Consider the following 15,639-nt stretch of genomic DNA (forward strand, 5'->3'; position numbering starts at 1 on the left):
GAGGTAGGGCTCTGGGAGTTTGGGCATATCTAATTTTTATTGTGTTGAATACTCACACTTGTTTATAATTTATTCCTTGTGCAATTCCTACTTTTTCATCCTATGACAGCTATTTATTTTGTGATAATTTGTTCAAAAACATTCTACTCACAATTTTCCCCATGATGATCTACAGTAGAGAAGTAAGTTTTACTTGAAATGAAGGAAAATTCCTCTATGATTTCTCTTAATTTAATCTGGAACTAAAATTTACTAAAAAAAATAGGGCTTTAAAAGTCACTGAATGTCTGAATTCATTAACTTTCTTGGAGTAGGCATCACCCTGAGACTACGTCTAAGTTCTATTATGATCCAAAGTCATGTCCCAAGGAGACTTAAAGTCAAGAATTTCTAAGACCATCTCAACAGGCTTCTAATTCTATTATGGAATGGTGTTCAGGATAGATTTTTAACTCTAATTTGAAAACTTGCAGTTGCTTTCCTACAAATACAAAATTGGGCCATTTACCTGCTGGCAGGAACTAGTTAAATTAAATTTAGACTTTGTTGAAAAAGACACTTTTACTTCACTTGGTGAAGTGTTTCTGAAAACTCTGCATCACTGATTATATAAATCAAGGAGCAATTTATATTTTACAGATTCTGCTTAGAATTTGATTTGCCTTTAGCAGAGAATTCAACTGATACAGTATGATGATCCATTTTCCACCTTTTTTGAAAAGGTTAATACATGACTTAGAAATGACTTGCAGTGCAACTCAAGGCATCTGGTCCACGGGCTGGGACTCTAGGACAGATGAAGTTTGGACCAGAGTGTAACTCAACTTGCTGATCACTGAGAAGTTCTTTTTCCAAAAAACAGAGTCAGATGAAATAAAACATGTGTTTGATAAAGTAGTTCAAGTTACATTCTGGTGTAAGCTTCTTATCTCCTCGAGGGCCCATGACAACCAGGTCACAGACAAGCACACTTTGAGTAGCACTGTTTGGAAGCATTTGCTCTTATACTGGTCTACAGTATGCACCCAGAGGTGTAAATAATATAATGCATTTATAACTGGATATATATCATAAGGGCACAGTGGTAACTGGGATGACATATTCTATTAAATAGGACATCTTTTCAGTGTTGTGATCAGTGTTTGTCCTGGTCATGCTCTATACGTCACCCTTGATTATTTCAGTATTTTTTGCCTTTACCAATTTATATATAACTAATCTATAAAAATGTTATTCAATGACCATTTGAATAATATTTAAAGCTATGCCTCATAGTTTGTTCTTTTACATGAAAGAATACTCTATCAAAGTTAAAAATAATTATTTTAGAAACCCTATAATATGACAATGGTTAAAAAATATCTACCCATATATGTATACGTGCACATATATATTTAGCAGTGAAAAAAACTTAAAGTTGGGGAAAATCTAATGCAAATTTTTTTCTTGTGATATTTCAACCTGTCTTTATGATGAGATTAAGTGAAGTAGAAATATTATGGTTCAATGTGATTAATTAAAAGCCAGAAAACCTTGAACATTGTGAATTCTATAATAAGTAAAATGATAAAGGTTATGAATACAATTAGTTCTATTTTTCCACAAGAGCATTGCATTGTTATGATGGCAGGAAAAGAAGGTTTAACTAAACTGAGCAATGAATCAAGATCAAGAACTATTTTTATGTGCATTTCTGTAAAATTTTGGTTTGCTTCTGAATGTATGAAGCTACAATGATGTTGAACAAGCTAGATAATGATGACTGGGTCATGAGAGATTGATAATTAGTGCTCAGAATTGGCATTATTCACTCCCCTTCCAACTGGTGGTTCATTCTGTTGATCAAAACCGAAACAAATAAATGAATAAGATATATATGGGCTTTCAAATTCTGAATCAAATCTTGCCATTGAAATACTGGCCCACCTACGAAAATGACCCCGTTATATCTCAATCTATAATTTCAAGTGACATTTCCATGAAATAGTTATGATTTCCATGCTGCCACAGCGTCATCCCAAAAGGCATGAAGGCTGTTCTAGTCAAGCACATTGGGCCTTTGTGAGAAATACTTTATAGCAAAGATATTCTGTAAAAAATTCACTGACATTAAGACAGTAAAGTATACTATTTTTAATATATATGTCTTTGGAGATAGCACAAACTAATTTGGTTCCTTAACTTGTAACTTAAGGCATATTACACATTAGGTATTCTACATTATGTAGAAGGATTCAGTATCTAAGGTACTATTAAGGCTCTTTATTCTGACGCGAAACATGAGAGGGAACTGAAAAAGCACTGCTATTAAAGTCAGAAGATCTGTCGTTGATGGAAAGCTACTGCATATTAGCTCTGTGACCTTGAGAAAGTCACTTTATTTCTCTGAACCGCTCAATAAAATGAGTAATACATATACCTCAAAACCTATTTGAGAGGATTAAATGAGGTAAGGTATGGGAGTGCATTTTAAACTATAAACAAAATACTAATAAAAAATGTTGCTAGTATGTTAAAATCATGAAATTAGAAACACACAATTTTATTTTTCTGTTTTTGATAACATGTGACATACTATTTTCCCCACTGGAATAAAAGACTACTTTCCTAAACATGTTTATAGGATCATTTGATAACTATGATGTTAAAAATCATCAGTATGTATAATTAAGATGTCCTAAGCCATCTTGTTGGTATTTAATTTAGATGTCTATATTAAATATCTATATCTTATCATGGCATTTCACTTCCATCAACTATAAATAGAGCTGTGTCCTAGACTATTTGAGCATTGTACAATTATGTCCAAACTAGCCGATCTCAGTTACTAAACTGACCAAAATGGTCAAGTTATTTTGATAAAGTAATGTGACTTTACTAAATATTACTCTTCTAAAAACATTGCCAGTCACATTATTACTTTATAGAAAGTTTGTTTTTAAATACTGGGTTGACTGATCATAATGATTGAAGAGGCCAGGTTACTCATTTTGAGAAGTAATTCTTAAGTTATACGGTTTGATAGCTTTTGCTTTGTTTTTCCTCATGACTAACATAAAAATATATTGTGTCTTATTATTCAGTTTTACCTCTATTGCATTATTCTTTGTTCTCAAATTAATGCTAGCAATTACTCATCATTATTTACATGCAACACCAATTTCTTGGTTTGAAAGACAAATAGAAAAGTATAAATAAAACAACTTTTGTAGAATTTTATTGTGTTATACTGAGCTGTATTTATTCAGACTACCTTAACATTTGAAGAAAGTATAATCTCAGAAAATATTTAAGGGCAAAAAATAAAAAACCTGCTCTTTTTAGCTTTATAATTGCCTCGTGTCAAATTATGTATTTTAAAAACTATGTTAAATAATGCAGTTTTCCAGTCTTTAATCAGTATCATAGAAATGTAAATTTAAAATGTCTTATACCTGTATTTATATTTACCTATACGATATTTGGTTTAAAATGAAATAATAACTATATGTTATTCATTAGTTAAAGCATCCAATCAATATTTTCAGAACTTTAATTCTGAAGTTCATTGACTTTTCTGACTTATTGTTAACAACATGGGGAAATAGTTTTAAAGCTCCTCATGGATCTGTCTAATAAGCATTTCATTTATTTTACCAAATCATTTGTCCCTATATATTAGATACAAAACAATGCCTGGAAAATAGTGAGTAAATTAAAATGGAAACTAGTAATTCCTCACTAAGAAAATAGAATGTTCCTTGTGATTTGAACTTGCAAAAAGGTTTCTGGCTGAAAACTCTGAATTTTCTTGGTATGTGTCACAGGCAAATCCAAAAACTAAACTTATATAAAAACTCCTAGCCAAATTGCATAATATTCATGCATAAACTAATTTTGCTACATTATTGGAAATTTAAACTATGGTTCACCATTTCATTATTAAGTGACCCCAATTTTAAGGAATTTCAGTAAACCAATGTCTGCCACTTCTTTTGCAAAATGTCAGGACACCTCTAATCTTACAGAAATGCCCCATGAAACAGCACAAGAAGGAGTCTGAGTAGTCAGCCCATGCCCTGTGTCTTTACTTAGAGTCAGTCACCCCCTAATTTCTGGTCAGTAGTTGAGAATTTTTGATCCTTGTAAGGGAGAAAAATACATTTAGAAATTTGAAAATTTGCCTGAACCTGGTCATGCACTTTTGGACTTGTTCAATCAAATAGTAAAAATATAAATCACCTTTTCTTAAATAAGAAGGTGCATGAAAAGCAATCCAGATAAGCAAGTTTTCTTCATTTCTGGATTTGGCTGCAACATATATTTTTAAAAAGATAAAAAAGTGTCCTTAATGTAGAAGTTATTCTAAATGTTCTTCCTTTTCTGAGAGTTCTTTGACCTACTTGCCACTAATGTATTCAAGTCTACTATTCACCCATTACCAAGAGCACAATTCATTAAGAATATTTGCATTTTTGAGTTATAGATTCAAATCTAGTGTTCTGAATAAGTATTATCCTAAGATCACATGAACTAAAGGAAATATTCATTCTTCAAGGGAATTTCATCAAAATCAGTCTGAATGTCATGTCAAAAAGCTGGTTATGTGCTTGAAACTTCTGTATTAATAGTAAAACACATCATCTAGATTGGAATGTATAAGACTTTATGAAGACATAGATGAAACTGTTAGTTTGCAATTTCCTGCAATAAAACTGACAGATGAAAATGTTTATAACACAGATTAATCATGTTTTCATTTAAGAATGTTCTACATTCAAAGAGGGGGAATTATAGCCCATATATTATGATGAGACAAAAGAGGAATGCATTTATTTGTTTATATATATATATATATATATATATATATATTTGGAGGGATGTATTTTAAAGTAATCTAACTTATTTAGGATTAAAAATACTATAAACCAAAAAATCATTTTTGTTGATAGCTAATTATTTGGAGTGTATTATACCTTACTAATAAAGACTGTCAACTGTTTATTATTTAGCTTATATAACAAAACTCTTTTCAAATTAAAGATATTAAATTCTAAAAAAAGTTTCTGACTAATTGCTATACACTTTAACAATCAATTAATATTTATATGATACATGACAACTGAAAAAATATTCAACATATTAAATATTAAATTTCATCATCTAAAGTCCTGCTTAATATATTAATTCTAAAAAAGTCCTAAAATAATCAATTATTGATGAAATAACTTTGCTGAGTTTCTTTAAAAGTTTAATGATACATTTTAAGTAGTTAATTAACATAAGTAAATAATAATATGTAAATCCTAAATGTCCCACAATGAAATCAAAATAAATCTTACACATTTTTTGTGCACTTTTCAGTTCACAGCTACTTCATTTATGGACTTTAACTGGTGACAAAAAAAAAATGGTTCAAAAAATATTAGCTCCAAAAACTGACAAATGTGCAGCAAAAGATTATGAAAACATGCAGTGGTTTCATTAAATTAACAACAATAAATAGAAAAATGTAACTAACGTATTACCAGTTTGTGCCATAAATTTAGCAGCATCAGCTTGTTCCTGAGGGACCCTTTTTTCATGAACAGATCGAGGTCGCTGACTTTTAATTGTATGATCTCCCATCATTCCAAATTCTAAAGACAGAATAAAGGTATATGAAAGCTTGTGTGTAGACATTTCTCACAAATTACATCACTGTCTCATGCAATATGTTCCTACACAGACCTAGAAGTTACTGATTAAATCCACGATTCTAAAATTTTTCGGCTGATCTGCTTGGAACATTTCTAAACTCAAATCAAAAAAATCTATAAACAAGAACAAGGTTTCAAGAAACAATGCTAACAGAGAAATGACACATCAGGTTTTAAGTCAGCTGAAGTAACAGAAATAGTGTACTCTTTTCTGATCGTGTTTTGCAGCAATACATGAGAAAAAATACAACCACAGGGCTAACTTTTGTTTTTCAGAGATAGAATCCTGATGCAAACCAGCTGTTGCTTTGCTGAAGAATCATCACCCCCGACAAGTTTTTTCAGCACATCCTTGAGGAGTGAGTGACCATGTAACCTAGCTTACCTAAGGCAAACATTCACTTGATGGACTATTTTCCCAAAGACGAGGTTGCCCTTAGTGTCCTCCAAAGCTTATAGAAAATGGTGGCTTAGATAACTCTCATTCTCTCCCGCCTTGTGCCCACATAATTCTTCATCCCTTTTCTAACCACTTGGAAGAGAGTGTTTTCTCCTTTAAAAGTTATGTTTAAGAGAGAGAATGACTCCAGGTTTCTGTTATTTAATCCTTTCAACATATACCTCCTAGGAAAGGAAAATAATCTGGGCCTAACTCAGAGACAGATGGGGGAGAGAAAAAATAAGCTGAACAAAAGAATAGATTCCACATAGCATACATTTATTTAATCTATATGCTTAGAAATCTGTAAGCATTCCATGCTTATTTCACTGTTACTGTAAAATAATCGAATAAAACCAAAGCCTGATGAATGGAGTGGTTAGTTCTGGCTCACAGGACTGTAGGTGGGGGAAGAGCATTGCTGAGGGGCAGGGGTCAGTGGTGCTCAATGTTCCAAGAAAAGCTTTGGGTCTTTAACACCAGGTCTTTCATACATGACACACATGACTGGGTAAAATATGTTCTAATGATAGTGCAAATAGATTGCTAGAACTAATAATGTCAACATTTGGGAATGGATAATTTCACCAGCTTATTGTTTTGGTTTTTCCCATCCATCTTTAAATCATCTTCTGCTAAAATATTACAATGTACCTTGTACGATTAAGCAGTGTATTTTTTATACACAACTCTGATCTTTTATGCAAGGAGAAAAGACTAGCACATGTTTTTGTCCAGCCTGGCAGATTTCCTCATAAATATTAAAGTATGGCTCCTGACAGATTGATTTGTCAGAAATTCTTTCAAGATATTCTACCCAAGAGAACATCTCATGAGAAATCTGAGAAATCTAAATGAATGTGTGTTTGTTTTTATCAGTTTAGATAAAATCCAAGGCAGGAAATGGAAATTTTCATAAAATGTCAGTTGCTTTAATCTCATAAAATCCATCACTGTTTTCCCTTACTGCCAACATCCTTTCATTCCATTCATTTTTGTGTACGTTATGTGCTGCCTAAACCATGCTTCATTCTGCTAATGAGAAGTATCTAATCACCTATCATTTAATGATTTTGGAAAGTGACCACGTAGAAAATTTATATCTAGACTCCTGCACTATCCAATGTTTTGAAATATTATATATAATTGAAATTTCTCTGGATCTGAAAATAGCAAAAGAAATTTAATAGTAATTTTTATTAACAGTATGCTTTACCTTCTGTCCTCTTGAATTTATCATTTAAATTGTGTACGTGTGTGTCTATCATTTAGGGCATCTCAGTCAGAGCACATGTTCACATAAGTAATCTGGGGGCTCTGATGCTTACACTAAGGTAGTTTGGGCAACCGGAGGGCAAAGGACACCAAAGAAAGTATCCCATGCCTACAACTTCCTAACTACAAGGTAACTTTATTACCTGTTCTAGTAGAAGGCAATTCTTCAACTCGGTGGCAGCATGATAATAGCCTGCAATTTGTTTTCTAAGGAAAAATAGTTTACAGGGATTATGATCCTGAAATTTAGGGGTCTGAGGATATAGGTTGGCTCTGAGATCATTTTAAAAGTGTCATATTCAATTTTTAATGATTTCTGAAATTTAAACATGAGTAAAGTACTATTTTTTTTAAAATAGGCATTAGTATTTCAGTGAACTATTTCACATTATTAGCTGGAATGTAATTGAAGCTTCTCAAATACAAATTACAAATTTTATATTACAAATTAAATTTCCATATTCTTCACTCTAGTCACTTCTACTTATTAATAATCAATGTTATATGAGCATTAGTGCTAATGCCTTATCATGGGTCAGAGCATTTAAGAAATTCTTCAATCATATGTGGACTTGATTACATGAGTTTTACATAATCGAAAGTTTAAAATAAATTTTCTGATTATTGTTACCAATATAATTTATATTAAAAATTACTTAAAAAATTAAAACTAATCAATAATATGAGGCCTTGATATAACTAACTTCCCTATAAGATAGAAGACATGCTAACAATTTACTTCTTTTTCTCAGATGGAAAAGCAACACTATGGTGGTATTTTTTTAATGTGCTAGACGGATTGTTTCAGACCTTAAACAATCCTAATTTGTAAGTGAAACACGTAAACTCTTATCTAATTAAGTGAGTTTCTTCTGCCAATGTTTATGTGCCAAGTGTTTGAAAAAAATCTTCTTTGTTTAAGGGTTGTTATCAATGGTAAAATTTAACAACAAATGCTATGGCTCCATCCATTTCTCACAATGGAATACTTTCAAAATATTCGTGCTCTCTTTCAAGATGATATCATATTCAATTTTCTTCATTTCTCATGAATATAAAGGCCAATTGGATCATCTAAACTTAGGGAGAAAAAGCTGTCATTTTTGCTATTATTCTCTTATTTAGTGAATATGGGTTGAGGTAAACCTTTAGTGTGTTATGCTTTCTGAATAATATCAGTTCTTCATGGTTGTTGATTTATATTCAAATGATTCTGAGGTGGCAAAGATCATATACTACATTAGTTACACAAGAAAAACAGCATAGCCAAATAAAAAGATGATCTGCTTTGGTAAAAGCAATGAAAAGCAAGTTATGAAATCAAATGAAGTCATGTACAGCATAATATTGTATATGTACATATGGTACATGGCTTATGAAAATACAGGGTTATTTCCTATATCTTTATGTTGATGGTATCGATGAAGTGGTGGATAAATAACTGCGTTCATATATAAAACTCATATGGCTTTCCATGTTTAGGCACATTTTCTCATACACACTCTTTCACTGTGCTTCTTGATAAAAAGCAGTAGTCTCTGGAAGTACGATACAATCAAAGTCACATGAAAAAAAGGTTTTGAAAATCTGTTGCTTTAGGTATAGTTTTATGTCTTTTCTTCTCCCATCCAGGAATATTATAAGTAGATCGTTAAGAAACAAATACACTTGAAAACTGACTCTTGGTAGTCAATTGTCAGTCATGAAGTTTTTGTCTGGAAATCAAGGGTTATAATAATGTGAAGTCATCAAAAATTTAAAACACACACATATCCACTTGTTATTTTACCATGTTTATTCTTCAACGTATGGACAAGTAGAGCAGCGAATTAGTCAATAACAGTTATTACTGCAAACCAGCTTGCTATATAAATATTAACTTCACATTGTTAGCTAGCTTTCCTTCGCATTTCTACAGAAACTATTCTAGCCCACTGTTGCTTCTCAAGAAACTCCCAGAGATATGCCCTACTTTTAATCTACAGCCAAATTGCACTACTTTTTGTCATGGAAATGGTCAAGCCAACGCAGCCTTTCTCTTATTTTCCTCCACCTGAAACATCTGCTCCTCCAGCCATGCCTGCAATAAAGCCCTCTCCAAATCCTCCTCAAATGGCACCACCTCCATGAACTAACCAACCAATCAGAATCAGCCTCTGTCTGCCCTAACTTCTGTTCTGCGTTGTATCAATAATGGACTTTTACTTATTAGACTGTGTCTTATTCCCCGAACTGGATTATGAACTTATATGGAAAGGAAGTATGTCTTACAAGTTTTAAAAGCACCTCCTGCTTTGCATATAACTGGGGCTCAATATTTATTCTATAAATAACTTTCATGCTAAGAAATTCTTCTCCAAAAGGCAAATTTCTAGATGCCTAGAACCATTTCTTTAACTTGTTTGGTGAACTGTTCAATGGGGAAAAGATAAAATTCTTAGAGAAGTACTTAAAAGTTAATTATGTATGATTATGATGGTCAACATTTCTTTTGTCAACAGAGTTAACTATTGTTGCTATTGTGTCGAAAAATATATTCAGATTATTATTTAAATAATTGAAATATTACTTTATTTAGAACTTAAATCTCACTGTCCCCAAACAAAGCTTAATGCCCTAAAACAATGCTTAATTTTTGTCAATAAACATTTATCAATTACTTACTGTTTTAGGTATTAAAATTACAAACATAAGTAAAAAACTGTCTCTGATATTCTCACACCCAAGAAAACCCACTAAACATGGCCTGTTCCTTTCAAATACATAAAATTATTTACCTTAATCAAAACATTAAGCTGCACTTGTATGTTATTAAATTCGTTCATTTATTTTTACACTTATTGGAAACAGAGTTGTCACAATTATGTTGCATGCAGATTTTTTGTGTGCATAAGATGGCCTGGAGATATTTAGGTAGTGAAAAAGAGAGCAGATCATCAGTCATTTTGATAGTCTTCTGTTTTCTGAGATTATTTAAAAAAAAATTTTTGCAATATGATTAGACGTAAAAATTGTTTTCTCTCCCTCAACAACTCTTTGTTGAGTGCCTATATAGTCAGGTGTTTTATGAAAACATAGAGCTGATTGGGAAAAAGACTATTATCTACATCATCAAAGATATTCCTAGAACTGGCATGAACTATTGGAAACAAGGAATTTTAAAATTAGACATCATTAGCTGGAATTCTGAAGAACGCTGTTTAATAAATACATTTTACTGTTAATTATACATTAATTTCATTTTCCCAAAGAAACAAACAGGAATAGAATAAGTGGATGAAAGACAATTTCCAAATAATTAATTCAAATTAATGACAATTATATAATAAATATCAGGAAATATTTAAATAAATTTTGAGAAAATCAAAAATTAATATTAAGAAATATTTAAAATAAATTAATACATGTTAAGAAATATTAGAAATCTGAGAAACCCATCATTAAAAGTTGAAAGGTTAACTGATATTCTTTCCTTCAAATTATTTCTTGGTTCTATTGCCATAATTAGATACGTGGTTATAGGCATGAAGATGCTATTTATTACAATAATAAAACAGAATCTTGCTTTTCAAAATACTCCCACAGAAATGATTTTATTAGGTAGTCGGCCATGACTCTGTTAAGTAAATGGGTGATTTTGTGGCACTTCTAAATTGGACAAAACATAGTGTAATGAAACGATATACTGATAGCATGTTTATAGAAAAAGTTTAAATGATCAGATGTTTTCAATTAAGTTGTGAAATTATGAAACCCAAACTATTTTATAGAAGAGATTGTCAAATATATTTAGTGTATATACTCTTAGTCAATGATGATATATTCTAATTCATTTCATTTCCAAATAGAAGCTTTGAAATAATTACATATAATGATAGATTCCTTTTAGAACTTTTCAAACATGTATTCAAAAATTATATTATAAAACATCTTATCTAGAATGATTCCAGGACATTTGGGGTGTAAACCCTTAAATCATCATTTTTACACTTACTCAGTCTTACTTCTGGGAAATGTTAGTAAACTGGATGCACGATTCCATGTAAGAAATCATCAATGTGTGAAATCATGTAGGAATTATTTGTTAATATTTCTTATATATTATCCAATTGCATTTTATGATCTCATCTCTTTTTGAGATAACTTTTGGATTTTTATAAACTATCAGTAATGGTTTGCTTGAAAGATACTTTATTTGTTGGTGATGAGTAAAATAAATGTAGAAGCACATAAATAATAAAGCAATTCTACTTCCAGTAGTAAACTAGTAGGATTCATCTTTTCTTGTTGACCTGTATCAGAATTTAATTTAGCATTTGAGCACATCAGTGGCAAAATAAGATGCTGTGTTGCGAGTTCCAGCACCTTTTGTAGGGGACTAAAACCCTCACACTATAAGACGTGAATAATCTTATTGCTAAAGTGGCCCAATAAGATCTTAGGGAATGTGAATTACAAGAAAGTAAACTGGGTTGTCCCTGGATGAAGCATTTCTACATTTTCCTAACAAGAACAGGGATGGCTTGCTTTCCTGCCAAGCTCTCTGACATGCAGAGGGAATCAGGCCCACAGAAAGCTTCTTTGAGGCCTTATTAAGAACCCTGGAAAGTATCTCTACCCGATTAAATGTGAAACTTTTGTAGGGGTTTAAGAGGCAATGAGTGAGAAATCATGGTTTGATTTGAATTTTAGATAGATTACTGTAATTGAAGAATGGATAGCAGAGTCTAGGGGAGCAAAGTTAGAGGCAACATAAACTATGAAGAGCTACTGCAATTGTCCATACACAACTATTTGTGATTGGGTAGGGCGTCGGGTTTGATAGATGGGGCACCAGCAGCTCCTAAGCCTGGGGGAGCAAATGGATGGGGTACCCCCATTAGATAAGAATCAGAAGTCCCAGCTTACTGCAGGTTGAGTACATCTTTGGATGATTGGGTCCAAATTGTTGGCAACTAGAGCGATTGTCAGTGCCCCAGAAGTTTACAGGGAAGTGTTTTATAAGAAAGTTTACACTTGAAAAAAAAAAAAGAAAGTTTACACTTGAAAAATGTGACGCTTTTAGTATGGTATTTTTGAGAGATGTTACCTTTGTATATATATTACATTATGCATATTGTATTATATGTATTATATTATGCATTCATTTAGAATGTTTAAGAAAAATGATTCCTCTATGATTTTTTAATTAAGGCTTATATCCATATGGGACTTTTCCACTTGCTGAAGTTCAATCTCATTTCCTATAACAGTACAGCACAGAATAATTTAACTTAAAGCAATATCACTGAACGCATATTTACTGAAAGAAATAATTTAACAAGGTACCCCGTGAGAATAATTAGTACATTCTACACTCCAACTGAAAGTTAAAAGATGAGGTGAATTGTTGCTTCACCCAAACATCTCAACATAAATACACAGTGGGTAAACCATGAATGGATTTTTCATGCTTTTTCATAAGGCACTGGTATCTGGATAGTTCTGAAACATATTTACTGCACTTAAACCACCTTCATGTGACTCACATGATCTCAAGCTTGTACCTGGAGGTAAGAAAGAAGTTCCTTTGTCATTTATGCTTTTTAACTCATCCATTTTGTTCCCACAGAATTTCTTTTTTAGAGAATCTATAAATATCAAAATAAATAGTTCTACTCATGTTTTACCATTTATTGCTATGTTTTTGTGTCTTATCACATAATGTTTTAGTTTACAGCAGTATCATTGTATACATGTTTACTGAAAGAAATATCAAAACTGAGTTTTTAATGAAAATGATTCCACTAAGACATACATATAGTGCTTACAGCAATTTCTAAAAATAACTATAATACTATCTTAACTATCCTCTCAATACTCTAGCTTATTTTTCAGGGACACATGAATACATGTGGATAATAGTTTCAGTATTTTTCTAGTCTATAAATTATCCTTATAATCAATTAACATATATTCAAACTTGTTTCCATCATTTATCATTATCCGTATTGAAGCCCAAGGGGCATTCTATAGAGAGAACTAAAAATGATTAGCCATTTCAAAGCAGTGTTTCAAATACCTAGAGACAAGGAAGACCATTAAACTAAGATGTGAGGTGCAGCTGAATTGTCAGGGTGGAAAAATAAAGTGAAGACCAGCAGATACAGCTCCTGTTTTGAGCATCACACCTGAAGTTCTCCAAACCTTTTTCCTCCTGTTGCAAAAGGGGATTCTGGGAACAGGGTCTCTGAGGTCTTCTGAAGCTCTAAAATTGCATTATTTTCTCAGGTCAGAAGTTGGCACATGAACATAACATACAGGCCGTCTCTCAGTAGACCTGGAGGCCTAGAGGCTCTGACCAAGGTTGACTGGGGTGTGCAGAGACACACAGGCACCCGAGTCTAAGTAAAACACAGAGTTGTAGTTGCTTCTAAAGCTTTTCTTAAGTCGCTTGGTGTGGAACAGTTCCCTGGATGCATGTCTAAGCACCAAAGCAAGGTTTACTTTGCATGGGAGGTCTCAAGATTGCACAGTACTTATTTAAACACCTTAGCCAGCATCCACGCTGGAGAGGGAATTTTTTAGAAGACAATACGCTTTCAAAGGCATTGAGCATGAATAGAGTCCATTCGTTCAACAAACATTAAATGAGCAATTACTATATTCCAGACAGGATTCTAGGCACTGGTGATATAGCCATGAACAGAGTAGACAAAAATTTGTTTTTGTGAGAGAAAATTTTATAGTTATTCCTAGTCTGATAGGCAAGGCTTATAAAATATTTCACAAATATTAAATTTACTAGCCAGCCCTTGGAAAGTTTCGTTATAAGCAGTCAAATATATATGTGTCAGATTAATAACTTTTAATTTCACTCTTTCATTCACAAACTGCTTCAGATAAAACTGATTTAACTGCATGTCTCATTCATATCATTCAACAGAAATTGGTTAAGAGGACCACTTAGATGAAAATGGTTGACTCAAAAGCTGGGTCACCATATCCAAAACAATGCTGTGGTCTCATTGGTTTCTCTTCTATTATCTTCAGAGTTTTCTTTCCTTTCAATTTTAATTGATTTTGCTATACACTGATCTAGTCTCTTTATACCCCTTAAGAAAATGTTTGTTCTTTCTCATTCCATTCACTATTGTCATATTACATCCTTTATATCTTTTTATTTTTGTAAACTACCCAAGAAGACATAAATATGCTTTCATTATACCATGCCTCTCTATTTTCCTGTGGCCAGATATTTACATCTATGTTGCCTTCAGAGGTTTGCCTCCAGAGGAAAGACTCCTAGAAGTGGTTTTGCAGCATGATGTCATCTCCCATCCCAAATATACTTCACAACAAATAGTGAAGGTAGGGAAAATGTTAGATTTTTTTGATCTATTTTCTGTCAAAATACAACACCCCTCTTCATCCTAATTAGTGCTTTTTCTTGTCCAATTTTGCTTGATATTAATATTATTATTGCTGCTTTGTTAACGCCTTTGCTACATTTTTTTCCATATGCCTTCTACTCTTCAGTGTCATTTTGCTTTAAGCATATATCTTATATAAAACATGTATAGTTGTATTTTAAAAATCCCATCTGATCCTCTTCCTTTTAGTAGGAAATTAAATCCATTGACATTCACTATATTTATTATAAGGTTGGACTTATTTCTTCCATCTTATATTAGGATTTCTCTTTAGCATATTTTCTTGCTGTTTCTTCATTTTTCCCCTATTTAGATTTTTTTGGATCAGTAGGAATTTTCAGTTACATTTTTTCCTCTAGTTATCCTTCTTCAATTATTCCAAGTGCTGTACACTAATTTTATCACATACACTTAAGTAAATTTTTAAATCTATCACTATCTATAGTGAATCAGTATCTGTACTCTTTCCCAAACCAAGACAAGAATTTGAGTGTGCTATCCATGTCTCACTGTCTTGATACTCACATATCATTTATTTCCAAATGATTGTATATTGTGCTGCAGTAATTAGACTTAACTATTAGTATCAGCTATTAGTCTAACTATCAGTATTAATTTCTTTGTTGATCTTTCTTAGATTTGTTTAATTTTGATCAAGTACATCCTTTAACAGAGAAGAGTCTAAAATTGACTCATCTTGCCTTTACACTTGAATGCTAGTTTGGCTAGACCTAGAAATTTAAGGTCAAGAAGTTTTATCTTAGTTCCTGGACCAGGGATTGAACCTGGGCCCCCAGCAGTGAAAGCAGTGAGTCCTAACCGCTGGACCACCAGG

The 15,639-nt window shown here is 32.2% G+C and overlaps 1 protein-coding gene across 3 annotated transcripts in view; it reads right to left on the reverse strand.

The window, feature by feature from the left end:
- The window catches only part of ADGRB3 (adhesion G protein-coupled receptor B3), a 799,670-nt gene that overhangs the window by 486,726 nt on the left and 297,305 nt on the right, over positions 1-15,639 (reverse strand). For all 3 annotated transcript variants that reach the window (XM_067702875.1, XM_067702873.1, XM_067702874.1), the window contains one exon: positions 5,508-5,618. In XM_067702875.1, coding sequence (XP_067558976.1) covers positions 5,508-5,618 — 111 coding nt within the window. The remainder of the gene's footprint in view (positions 1-5,507; positions 5,619-15,639) is intronic.

The sequence above is a fragment of the Pseudorca crassidens genome, chromosome 13, assembly GCF_039906515.1.
Source record: "Pseudorca crassidens isolate mPseCra1 chromosome 13, mPseCra1.hap1, whole genome shotgun sequence".
Lineage (NCBI taxonomy): Eukaryota > Metazoa > Chordata > Mammalia > Artiodactyla > Delphinidae > Pseudorca > Pseudorca crassidens.